Source organism: Chiloscyllium plagiosum, unplaced genomic scaffold (assembly GCF_037043375.1).
Source record: "Chiloscyllium plagiosum isolate Xiang-an unplaced genomic scaffold, Cpla_swu_hap1 HiC_scaffold_15, whole genome shotgun sequence".
NCBI classification, from domain to species: Eukaryota; Metazoa; Chordata; class Chondrichthyes; order Orectolobiformes; family Hemiscylliidae; genus Chiloscyllium; species Chiloscyllium plagiosum.
In genome coordinates, this window is record NW_028270153.1 from 46762989 (window position 1) to 46776108 (window position 13120).

General features: G+C 37.2%; 1 protein-coding gene across 3 annotated transcripts in view; it reads right to left on the bottom strand.

The window, feature by feature from the left end:
- Positions 1-948: 948 nt before the first annotated feature.
- nfatc2a (nuclear factor of activated T cells 2a) overlaps positions 949-13120 on the bottom strand; it is a 176463-nt gene continuing 164291 nt past the window's right edge. For all 3 annotated transcript variants that reach the window (XM_087994939.1, XM_043710247.2, XM_043710246.2), the window contains one exon: positions 949-6747. In XM_087994939.1, the coding sequence (XP_087851065.1) occupies positions 6733-6747 (15 nt within the window). In that variant the 3' untranslated portion in view covers positions 949-6732. The remainder of the gene's footprint in view (positions 6748-13120) is intronic.

The following is a 13120-nucleotide window of genomic DNA, read 5'->3' on the forward strand; positions in this document are numbered from 1 at the left end:
AAAGAATATTAGAGAATATAGACAGACTGGAGGATTGGGTGGAGAAGTGACAGATGGAGTTCAATCCAGGCAAATGTGAGGTGATGTATTTTGGGAAGTCTAATTCTGGAGCCAACTATACTGTAAGCAGAAGATCTTGGGAAAAGTTGATGAGAAGAGAGATCTGGGAGTTCAGGTCAATTGTACCCTGAAGGTGGCTGCACAGGTGGATAGAATGGTCAAGAAGGCATATGGTATGCTTGCCTTCATCGGACGGGGTATTGAGTATAAGAGCTGGCAAGTCATGTTAAAATTGTACAAGACTGGTTTGGCCGCATTTAGAATACTGTGTACAGTTCTGGTCGCCCATTACCAAAAGGATGTGGATACTTTGGAGAGGGTGCAGAGGTTTACGAGGATATTGCCCGATATGGAAGGTGCCAGCTATGAAGAGAGTTGAGTAGGTTAGGACTGTTTTCATTAGAGAAAAGGAGACTGAGGGGGGACCTGGTTGAAGTCTACAAAATCATGAAGAGTGTAGATAGGGAGGATAGAGATAAGCTTTTTCCCAGGGTGAGGGATTCAATTACGAGAGATCACGCATTCAAGATAAGAGGTGAAAAGTTTAAGGGGGATATACGTGGCAAGTACTTTACACAGAGGGTGGTTGGTACCTGGAAAGCATTGCCAACAGAGCTAGTTGAGGCAGACACGGTAGATTCATTTAAGGTGCGTCTGGACAGATGCATGAGCAGGTGGGGAGCAGAGGGATACAAATGCTTAGGAATTGGGCGATAGGTTTAGACAGTGGATTTGGATCAGCTCAGGCTTGGAGGTCTGAAGGGCCTGTTCCTGAGCTGTATATTTTCTTTGTTCTTTGTTCTAAAAAAGCTACTCCATTATATTAATAATTTCTCATGTCAGTAAGTCATCCTTATCAAAAACAAAAATAACAATTTAGACAAAAACTCAAGCTTTTTTTTCTTTTTTATTGTTAAATTGCACAGATTTAAGCAAGAACAATGCAAAATTTTATTATGATTAGCATCGGAGTAAAAATGTTTACGATTCATTACATTGCTTAAAGGATAAATGTCAATATTAGTCATATTTTTAACCCCTTCTGTGACAGTTCTTGGTTTTTGAAAACATGGTAAATATATTTCTTTACATTGAATAAATGTTAAATACTTACATATATATCAATAGCATTTGAAAGCATATTTAACTATAATGTGTTAGTACAAATTCTGTTAAGATCTGATACCGAAGGGGTTGAAGAGGCTGGCAAACAAGGCAAATAGTACCAACAATGGTACATGACCTAGCGAGAATAAGATAATGCAAAATTTCTATATTTTTAAAACAAAGGTAAAAGTAACATGCTTTTAAGAAACAAGAATAGGTACTGAGAACTTTTTTGATAACAAAGGTAAGCAGCAGAAATCTTTACATTACAAAAAAAAATAGTGCTGTCATTAGAGAAGTTCTACATTCAGAAGGAATATATTGCTCTTAATCAATGGCACTTATAACCTCATTACATTTAACAGTGCAAATCATCACTTTATCACATTCTTTCTGCTATCACACATAGACCATGATCCCTCATGAGTCAGCTTTCTGCAGTTGACCATTGCTAAGAAGCTTGTTGGCTCAATACATGCTTTGCTTAGTAGCTGCTTAGCAAAAGAGAAGATTTCTCGATTGAGAAATTCAATATTTCATTTTACAGAAGTCTGTGGAAAACATGCTCTTATCTTGGCAAGCGGTTCTTCTATGAAGCTTTTCGGTACAATGACAGGAAGGCATTGCAGCAAAACATTCAGACAGCTGAGGAAAGATGATGTTTCCTTGTGAACAAACGTGGCTATAATCCAAAATAAACTAATATAAAATATCTTTGCTCATCAATATGCAGATATTGCAAAGTTGCAAAACTACTGATATTTAGGAATGGGTGGAATGGTGGTTAGGGGGAAGCTGTGGTAGAGGGATCTTGTGCATCCCTTAGAATGCCTTTGTCAGAACTGAACTGTCTCTGCAAACAATAGTAATATGAACATAGTTGAAGCTGACCATGCTCTAATGCAATAAACAATCATTTGTACACAAATTACATTATGCTGACTCTTCCAAACATTTCCATTTTAACCCTAATGATCAACTTTTGTTACATGCATTTATACTTTTATAACAAAATAAGTCCATAAACAAGACTTGAGCTGCAATTTGCATATTGAACAAAAATAAATTCAACAGTATAAAATATTCAAATAAAAGCAATACTGTTACACAATTTGTCCAGGGCCTTACTCAAGGAATCATGAAATTAAATCAAGTAAATTTATTTAAACATCTACCAGTCATTACACCAAATGAATGTACATAACTTTTTCTTAGGATTTAGCTTTAAGTACCTGTATTGTAATTTCAAATAAATGGGTTGTCTGGTTTCATCTGCTTTTTTGCTTTATGACATTTATTTAATGTGCTTCATACAATAGAAAAGGAGAATTGATTATAAAATGGTATTCTCTGAGCAATGACTAATCAGAATGGGTGTTAAACTAATCAAAATCATATCTTGTTGTATTTCTAAGTAATAAAAATTTCAATATATCACCTAGGACACAAGGATTATTTTATTGGATTTGTGAAAGGATTTATTGCTTCTTAGTTTTTTTTATTATAACGTCAAATCAGAGATTGGAAACCAATTGTGGATGACAATGTTCAAATGCAAAAGCTGGGAGATTTGTTCTCTCCATCATTGATAATTCATAGACAAGAGGAAATAATGTTAAAGAAGATTCCTTTAGTTATATTTGTGGTATGAACAAATCATTTTCTGATTGCATCTAAACTAAGTGTGACTTTTTTGGAGGAGAAAGAAAATAAAATATTGTGCATATAATGTAAGTTTAGAAAATGCCATCCCTATCATTAATATTCCAGCATGGTTAAAGACTTCTTCATATTCTGTTCCCTACTTTACAAGCTATTTACATTAATTGGCAATATTCATAGCTGAGCACAAAACATATGAAATGCAATCTAATGAAGCATTGACGTTCTTTATAATCAGTTATTATGGAATGCAAATACTGTAAGATGCACTTTGAATTGAAGGAAGTTAATATAAACATAATATAAAACTAAAATAAAGTCATTCATATGAATGCCACATTTGGACTTTCACAATTCTACATTCAACACATCAATAAAACATTTTGAAGTCATATAATATCACTTAAGTGTTGAGGCTAAAGATTAATGTATTTATCTATAAAGCAAAACGGACTATTTAAGAAAGAAAGCTGATTAATCTCTAATGAGGCACCAATTTACAAACCCAGTCCTAGGTAATGGGGGCTTTTCAATACAATTGAACCAACAGATAAACCAAAGTGCTTAAAAAAAGATCTTTTATAGTTTAGCAAAATTAAAATGAACAATTCTTTCTCTGGAAGAGAGTGAAACATTAGCGATTATGGCGCTCAGGTGCTATTGTCATTTCACAATGTCACAAGAATGATTTTGTAGTGCCATTAGATTGAAAATGTCGTCCAACAACATGGCAGTTAGAAGTAACAAATTAATCGGTATAACATTTAAGTTCAATTCTACTTTGCTTTTATCTTTACCAATCACTGGAATTATATTGAAAATAAGTCATCTCCCATCATTCAAGAAACACAAGGATAATTTCAGTCAGTTAAGTTCAGGGGAGGGTTTTATAACAAATGAACTGTTTCATCAGATTTGGAAGGTCAGTTTTGTTTTTATAGTCAGTGGAATGATCACGATGGTCACTATAGCATCAATGCTGTGTGATAACAAAAATTCACAGAGACCAATGTGCCACCAAAAATATTTAAATTAGTGGAAACATTTCAGAGTTGTGATTAAAAATTAATCCAAGATCCTAAATATTAGGCAAAAGATTTGCCAGCTTTTCTAATTGAGGAAGAAAATAAGATTGTCACTTAATTTATCATCCTGCAGTTAGTACCAATGATAGCAGTGATAAGGATCAGTTGTAAAATTATTTTCAAAGGATCAGTAATAGGATTAGGGTTAAGGTTAGGGTTGCAGGTGACACTAAATTTTCTGAGAAAATCAACAGCATTTAAAGGACTAGAGTATTTCAAAGTTTGCGTAGTTCAATTAGTTGGGTCATTAGACTGATTAATTCAAAAGAATTCAACTAGAATTGGTGACACTTGGAAAAAGCCAAGAATCATGTCATTGGTATGATGAAAAGAATTACATTACATTTTAAAATAATAAATGATAAATTAATATTTAAGCTGTGATGCATAGGATATGTACAAGGATTGTATCACAGCTTTCAACAAGGATGATTAAAGCCTCCAAAATACGGACCATGAAATTGGAAATTGTTGCCTGGGCACTAGAGAAGTTTGTACTCTGAACTCAATAACTTTAAAAAATAAACACATAACATATACATCAGATATGTTAAACACAGTCGATATGATCCTGACTCATTTGAAAATGTAAATTATAACTTCACTCTCAGATTTAAAAAAATAAGTAGATTCAATTGTTATAACAAACAGCTAACATGAAATATTTCTTGAAAAAGCAATATTTTTTTTATTTACATATGTGTGGTTGAATTACCATTTTCAATCATGGGAAATCTATTTAGTATCCAAAAATGATTTATTTCATAAAAGAGTTATGCATTAACAAGTTAAACCTGCAATGACTAATGATATTGGTAAAATAAATCAACAAATATTTAATGGATCAGCATAACTATTAATTTGTGGTAGATTCAACAGATTTCTCACAGTAACCTTTGAGATTGGTAATTGTGACTTCATGCCATAGTAAGATCACCATTAAACTGCGATAAGGCAGAAAAGAAAGTCATGAACTTCAGCACAGTTCATCGATGCTAATTGTGCTATACGAATCATTGCCACTCTCCAAGTTACAGAATAATACACTATTTTTAATGGAAGATTATTCACCAATTGCTGCTCAACCAAAGGCAACAACTTGTTATAGCTCCTTTAATTTTCTGTATACTGCACATGAAACAAAGTTTCCAAATTTATTAGAATATACCAGCACTCCAAAAGGTTTAAATAATGAGGAACGATTATACAAAGTAGGCCTCTATTCCCTGGAATTCAGAAGGATAGTGTATTAAGTTTTTCAAGGTAGGATAGACAAGAGGGATAGGGTAGATAAGATGGATACAATTTACACTGGTTGAGAAGTCTTATACTGGGTAAGCAGGGTTTAAGGACTTGAATCAAACATTTCAGAAGTTAAATTCAGAATCAGTTCTACACAGGAAGGCTAATTCAGAAGTTTGGAAAATTCTTCCAATTAGTGCTCTCAGTTGTTAATTTTAAATCTGAGATTAATTGATTGTTGTTAAACATATTGAAGGAAAAGGAATAAAGGCAGGTGAATGGAATTACATCACAGATAACCATGATCTTATTGAATGGCAGAATAGGCCCAAGGTGTCAAGATTCCTGATGAAGGGCTCCGGCCCGGAACGTCAATTTTCCTGCTCCTCGGATGATGCCTGACCTGCTGTGCTTTTTCAGCAACACACTCTCAACTCTGATCTCCAGTATCTGCAGACCACACTGTCTCCAAGGTGTCAATGGCTTAATCCCATTCCTAATTTTTGGTCAAAGCAGCATGGTAGAGTCCTCACCAATGTAATATGTAATCAATATATAAATAAGTATAGGAACAAACTACTGCAGATTCTGAAATCCATACTGAAAACAACAAATGCTGGAGATCACAGTGGGTCAGGCAGCTTCCATGGAGAGCAAGCTAAAATTTTGAGTGTGCATGACTCTTCATCAGACCTGAAGTGAGATGAATAGTTATGGTATAGTTCAGGAGGGTGGTGGTGGAATAGTGAGTGTAGGGTGCTAGTGGAGAAAGGCGATCAGAATGTGAGAATGGCAAAACAATTGTGTGTCTCCTGCCAGACTTGAACATTGTAGGTGCTGTGCTGTTAGATATCAACATGGCATAGTCGAGAGTGGAGTACTGGCAAAGCACAGCATGTCATAAGCTTATGCCAGAACGTTGATTCTCCTGCTCCTCGGATGCTGCCTGACCTGCCGTGCTTTTCCAGCGCCACACTTTTCGACTCTGATCTCCAGCTTCTGCAGTCCTCACTTTCTCCTAGTTATATCCACATAGCATATGTCCACATTCTTATAGTTAACCACCTTATTCATACCATTTCATTTTTATTCCAAATTGTGCTTGGATCTATCTAGGAAAATAGTTGTAAAATAAAACATTTCTGAGACCCTTTTCTTGAAAATAAAGGAGTTGCAAGGAAGAAATATTTTTCTTTAGACAGCTAAAACATCCAACGATGGGCAGTCGTTCAGTCCATTTAAAAAATTTGAGTGGAAATGGGTGTGATCCAATCAACTAAAAGTTAACAAGAGTAAACTAAAAATACAGCTTTTGGACCAAATAAGGACTCTGAATGAATGGAAATAATGAGAAAAATTTGCTAAGCTGAAGTTCCCATGATGATTAGTCAGAGTAGTCAACTCCTTGCCAGGATATTGTTCTGTGCAGCTGAGTATGAACCCTTCGACTGACCCATTAGTAAACACAGGGCGTCACTGGAGGTGGAGAGAATTTCCAAGAGTATTAGGAAACATTCATTGTCAATTTGTTGGGTCTATGACTGGCTTGTTGCTGTGAGTCCAGAAAGATCTTTCCTTATAATTTCATTAACTGTAATGAAAGAGAGAAAAGAAACCACATTAAAATGCTTGTATCTGTGATAGAATTGAAATTAAATATCAAGTTCATTTGTTAATAAGCATTAATAAGTACATTTCTCAATGGCCAGCTAAAAAGCAAAGCAAACAATAATACAAGAAAGGAACAACACTTTAAATCTCATGACAAATCACAAGGAGATAAGTCTCGAAACAGCAGCTGGGATAAAATCACTGATGCACCCAACCCAGACGCATCTCATTACCGACACAGCCCAGACACATCTCATTGCAGACCAGCCTTGCTATGGGTCTGAAGTTACATGTAGGCCAGACCAGGTAAGGATGGCAGTTTGTTTCCCTAAAGAACATTAGTGAACCAGATGAGGTTTTCCTGACAATCGACAATGGTTTCATTGCTCCCTCTCTCCCCACCATCACCTCCACCAGCAGACAGGCAATGATGGAGTGAAAGGACTGACCATGATCCACTCCTGCAAGGGCACAGACCCTCTGCCTGGTAAGACTCTGACTGGACATCTGACAGTGGCCAATTCCCTGGACTGGTATGGGAGGCTGCCCTTGACTTATTGTGCCAGCACCTCCTGTTTGGCAGATGCCTCCATGGATCTCAATGTGAACTACTCCCCTAAGACTTTGAGGCACAGCTGCCTGCTTGTTGCACATGTAAGCTGCAGACACAAGGGCAGGTGAGAGTTTGGCCTAGTATATAGCTGTACAGCAAGTCAAGCTGTCCAGTTGTGTGACTGTGCTAACTGACATGGCAAACCAATGCATGGCATGGATGGTTCAAGAATATAGATCGGTTCTAAATGAGCGAGCGCTAAGAATGCAAGCCCTGAGATATAGCCTGGTCCAGCCTGGGAGCTGGGTACCTGTGCCTGGTTGCAACGGTGGTAATCTTCTAACGCTAGTTGTTCTGCGCCTTTCAATGTAAGTCTATGCTGCCAGAAGACACTGCCAGTGTATTGGAGAGCTGGCAGGATGTTAATGAGGGGTTACCAGATGCTGCATGCCAATGTCCATGGAAGAAAGATGCATGCAATTGGTGCCTGTGGATTGTGCGCTGGTCTACGATTTGGTCGTAGACAACATGGAGGTCACTCAGATCAAGCAATGACCTGAATCCACCAAATGCCTGCTCTAGTTTTCATGTCAATGTTTCCAACCTTGAGTTTGGTTTGGTAAAATACATTCATTTATTATTTATTATTAGTTATCTGAACTGGGCTGTTAATAAGTCATTTAACAAACAATAATCCCAACAAATAGCAAATTGCCACTGCCTGGTGAAAATCTCACCACACCACCTATAGAATAAAAGCTATTTCTGAGATAATTGGTTATTGCATTTGTCACCCGATTCTGCCACACATCTCACCATAACCCATGTCACTCAGACTCTGCCCAATAAACAATTTGGTGTGTGCACTTATAGAGAACTTTAAATTCATAGTCAAAACTGCATTTGAAAAGCAAAGAAACATAGGATGGACATTCACTGCATGATAGCACTGCGTGATCACAGGAAAATGGTGAAAGCTTCTTTTTTCCATTGTATCAACTATAGCTTTCAGCATGATTTTCTATAATTTCCTGTCTCTTACGCTAAAAAAGGAAATGATAACTGTCTGGAAATGGAAAGTTTAGTTGCCCCCTCGTTCTATTAATAACTTGAAGGTGAAAGACGTGGGTGGTAGTCCTCAAATACCCCATTTCCTCATCTGCAATAGGTAAACACAGACACAACCACAATGTGATTATCATGTCAACTGTAGAGTTTAGAAAATATTGTCATGTGCATAACTGTAACTGTTTTTGTAAACCTTCAAAAGTTTGATTGCATTTTACATGCTGAAGAGATTAAAAAGACCTTGTGGGCAGATGGAAGAATAATGTACCATAATGTGTTCACGAGAAAAAGACTGTTAACTGAATGACAGCAGGTGTAAAGTTTTGTGTATTAAAGAAACTACTTCCCACAGTTACTTAGAGTTTGAATTCACTATGACAGGATAATGCTGTAATTAGTACCAAAAGAAGAAAGCATTAAAATATTGCTTTATGAAAACAATCACTATTATTCAACAATAACTTGTTGGAAGCTCTTTGACATTTTTAACATGGGTACATGGTTATAGATTACAAATATTATTGTCATTTGATTATTAATCAAACTTAACTTTTCGAAAAACCAATAATATCTTGGTTCAAACATTGTTACTCCAAATTCTGACTAGTGGGACAAGTTTAGCCTGCAGCAAATGCAGTTTCTAGCTTATATTAGTATGCTCAAAGGGAGTAAAGACAACAAAGTGCCATAAACACTCAGGAGGTCACACAGACTATATTGGGGAGATAAGCCGCCTATTTGCGGAAAGTTTCAGAGAACACCCGGACCAACCAACCCATGGCTCAACATTTCAACTCCCCCTCCCACTCCACCAAGGACATGCAGGTCCTTGGACTCCTCCATCGCCAGACCATAGCAACACGACGGCTAGAGGAAGAGCACCTCATCTTCCGCCTAGGAACTCTCCAACCACAAGGGATGAACTCAGATTTCTCCAGTTTCCTCATTTACCCTCCCCCCACCTTGTCTCAGTCCCAACCCTCGAACCTCCCTACCTTTTAACTTAGCCTGCTTGGCACACTTTCCTCATTCCTGAAGAAGGGTTCATGCCCGAAACGTCGATTCTCCTGCTCCTTGGATGCTGCCTGACCTGCTGCGCTTTTCCAGCAACACATTTTCAGACAGAATCTGTGCCAAGATATAGCATTAACATTTCAGATTGAGATGATCTTTCATCTGAACACTGAGTGATGAAAGGTCACCTCAGCCTGAAATATGTTTCATTGCAGATGTTACCTAACCAGCCAAATATATCTACGTTTTCTTAAATTTCAGGTTTGCAGCATCAGCAGTATTTTACTTGTTTTAATGCTGAAAGGTACATTTTCTTATTTTAGATCTTTTTATTACTTTTTAAACAGCCTTTTAATACATACTTTAATTATATGAAGCATCATTAATTACCCCAACAGCACTTCATTAATCTGGTAAAATATCAGATGATCCCCTCCCTTCCCAGATTCCCCACCTGTATAGATCCCTATCTTAGCTGCGATATTGCAAAATTCAGGTTCTTCCTGCCAAAAGGAAAATCATAAGATGAATTACTAGTACAATCTTTTTGTTGCTCATACTTATGAATGATCTGGCAGAGGTATTGCAAGTGTCTGAATAGAAGGTATCTTTTCTCTGCATAGGTTGCTTCAACTCTACGTTTTGACTAGTAAAATTTGCAGGTCCAGAAAATCCAATGTGTATTATTCCTACAGTAATAAAAGGCAATATGCAAATCTGGAAACAAGCAATGACTCAAATTTTAAAGGTCATGCCACTATCAATGGCAAAATCAACAGTTCTGATAATATTGTGCTACACAAATACTAAGTTACTCTAATTATGAACAAACCTCTGTCAGCCAAAGTTCTGCATTTCACTTAACTGCAAAATGGCAAGAGAGAAAAGCTGGTGATAAAATCTGAAGTCATTTCTTTATGGCATTCGTTAGATGCGAGAGTATTGCAATTAACTGATGTTCCCTTTAATGACAATTTTCAATGTCGTTTAACTTTTATCAATGGAGCTAATTTTGTAAGAGCACAAACAGGTTTATAGCAACATCTGCCATGCTTGTGAATATGACTACATGTCACCCTGTTGATCAGCCTGCTAATGTGCCTGACTGAGGCACTTACTTTTGAGTTCTGAATTCAAGATTTTGAAATGCTAAATATTTTACTTCAACAACTGTTCTCAGGATGGAAGAATTGTACTAGTGAAAATCTTGCTTTGGCAATGTCCATACCTATACGTTTAACATTATTGGTCCCTAAGTATAAAAGATGCAGAACAGTAATACAGTAAGTTAAGCATATATTAAGTGTCATATATATTTTGGATAAGTACATTAACTTGGCTGATTGAAAATTTTATTCTAGATTGTTGGAGTATAATAATTAGTTTTTAGTGTGTAAAGAAGTATTTCTTAGAATACTGCAGCATTTAGAGGAAAAACAGAAAAACATACAACACACAGCTCAGTAAATTGCATTTGTGGAGAGAACAGATAGTTGGCATTTGAGGCTAGTACTGCCTCAAGACATGTTCTGCATTATTTTATACCAGTCACATAGTATTTACTGTCTAATCTGGATGAGTGCAACTCGAACAATGCTCAAGAAGCCTGACACTACCCAGGATAAAGCAGCCACTTGATTAGCACTGCATCCTCAAGCGTTCACTTCCTCCACCACTGACACCTGGGAGCAGCAATATGTACTACTTACAAGATACAATGCAGAAATTAATCAAATATCCTTGCACAACACCTTCCAAGCCCATGACCACTTCCATCTAGAAGGACTAGGGCAGCAGATACATGGGGACACCACCTCCTGCAAGTTCCCCTCCAAGCCACTCATCATCCTGATTTGGAAATATATCACCTTTCCTTCACTATCATTGAGTCAACATCCTAGAATTCCCTCCCTAATGGCAGTGTGGGTCTACCTACAACATAAGGAGTGCAGTTGTTTAAGAAAGCAGTTCACCACCACCTTCCCAAGGGCAACTAGGGATGAGCAATAAATGTTCTACATGTGAATAAAAAGATACAGTTCAGTTAGCCCAGATATTATAATATGCTCCTTTGGCAAGTCCTCCCAATCTTCTTCATTGGACCAGATTACTTGTTTCCCTGCAGTAGACTCCACACAGCCTAAATGCAAAGTGGCCATTTATTTGTTTCCCAGGCTTTTCTGTCTTTTTTACTGAGTTTCATCATTCGTATTAACAATATTCTGCTTTGTACATGATGGTACTACCAGGAGAGGAGGAAGAATTTGCTGCCCTCTTTTTAACCTTTGCCACCACATCCTCCACCACCCCTACCGGACACACACACACACTCACAATAAGCATTGTATAAACTTATTTTTTTGCCTGCAGGCACCACACTTCCATAAAAAAACAATTCACTAGGGAATGAAGGAGCTCATTACTAAGGCTTTCTTGAGTGAAAAGGAACAGGAATTGCCTTACTTACTAAAGCTGAGAAAGAGATAATGAAAATAATATCGGACACATATATAAACACAGGTAATAAGCTTCAAAGAAGATAGAGAAAATAAAGGTTATGTAGTTAAATAGTCTTTAGAATACCTGTGTTTTGGATTCTTAAGCTGATGCGATAATTGGCGATTGGTTGAATTGTATCCTCAACAGTAATAGAATCTACAGAAACATTTGAGTTCTCAGTGAATGATTATTTTCCCAATTTGCATTTGTTAACCATGATAATAAGATGATCTGAAGTTACCTGAAGTTGGCCAGGCAAAGTGAACCAGTTGTTAAGAAGTTTTTACGATCCTTATACATCGAAACATAGTATAAAAGGAAGTGATGCTATACCTTTACAAATCAATGATCTATTTATTGTCACATATATCTAGGGAGATATCAAAGCGGGTTCGGTTGCCATAATCCGGTGCCATATTAAGATACAAGAAGAATAAAAGAAATTACTTAAGTAAAGTTCAGCTTCAGTGGCTGGGTCCCAAACATGGCTTCAGGACTTCTGCAAGGTCCCTTCTCTAGACCTACTGCAGCCAGGATGTCTTGCTCTGCAATCACTGCAGCCATTCCAAGAGGCCACACATCGGACCTACGAAGCCAGGAGATCCCGCTGACATCGCTCCGCTCTCCTCATGAGAAGATGAAGAAAAGAAAAAGCAAAAAAAAAGAAGAGCAAGGAGAGAGAGAAAAAGAATGCATCCAGCCTGGAGTGGATGGGCTCAGCCTGAACATGCTTTGCTTGCTCTATAGGAGAGCTTGGCCAGGGGTAGAGTTATTTACGGCACATCTTGGTGTTGCAGCTGCTGGCGCTGGAGACCTCCTCCTTTATCCACCACTCTCTTAGCCTTAAAGAAAACTAAGCAAAAGAAGAAAAGTGCAAACATAAAAAGAAGAAAGGCAGAAAAAAAGAAAGCAGTCAGGAGTGGACTTATTGGTCAAATCACATTTGGAATATTTTGTTCAACTCTGGGCACCTTATTTAAGGAAGGATGTTAAATCTCAAGTGAGTTCAAAGGAGATTTACAAGAACAATACCAGGAAAGATTTAAAAATTTGGGATTATTTTCCTTGGAGGATTAAGGGGTCACCTTATTGAGATGTTCAAAATCATGAACAATTTTGACAGGTCAAAGAAGGAATTCTGTTTCCACTAGTTGGTATGTCAGTAACAAGGTGTCACAATTTGAAAATTGTCAGTGAGAGTGCGAGGAGTGAAGTAAGG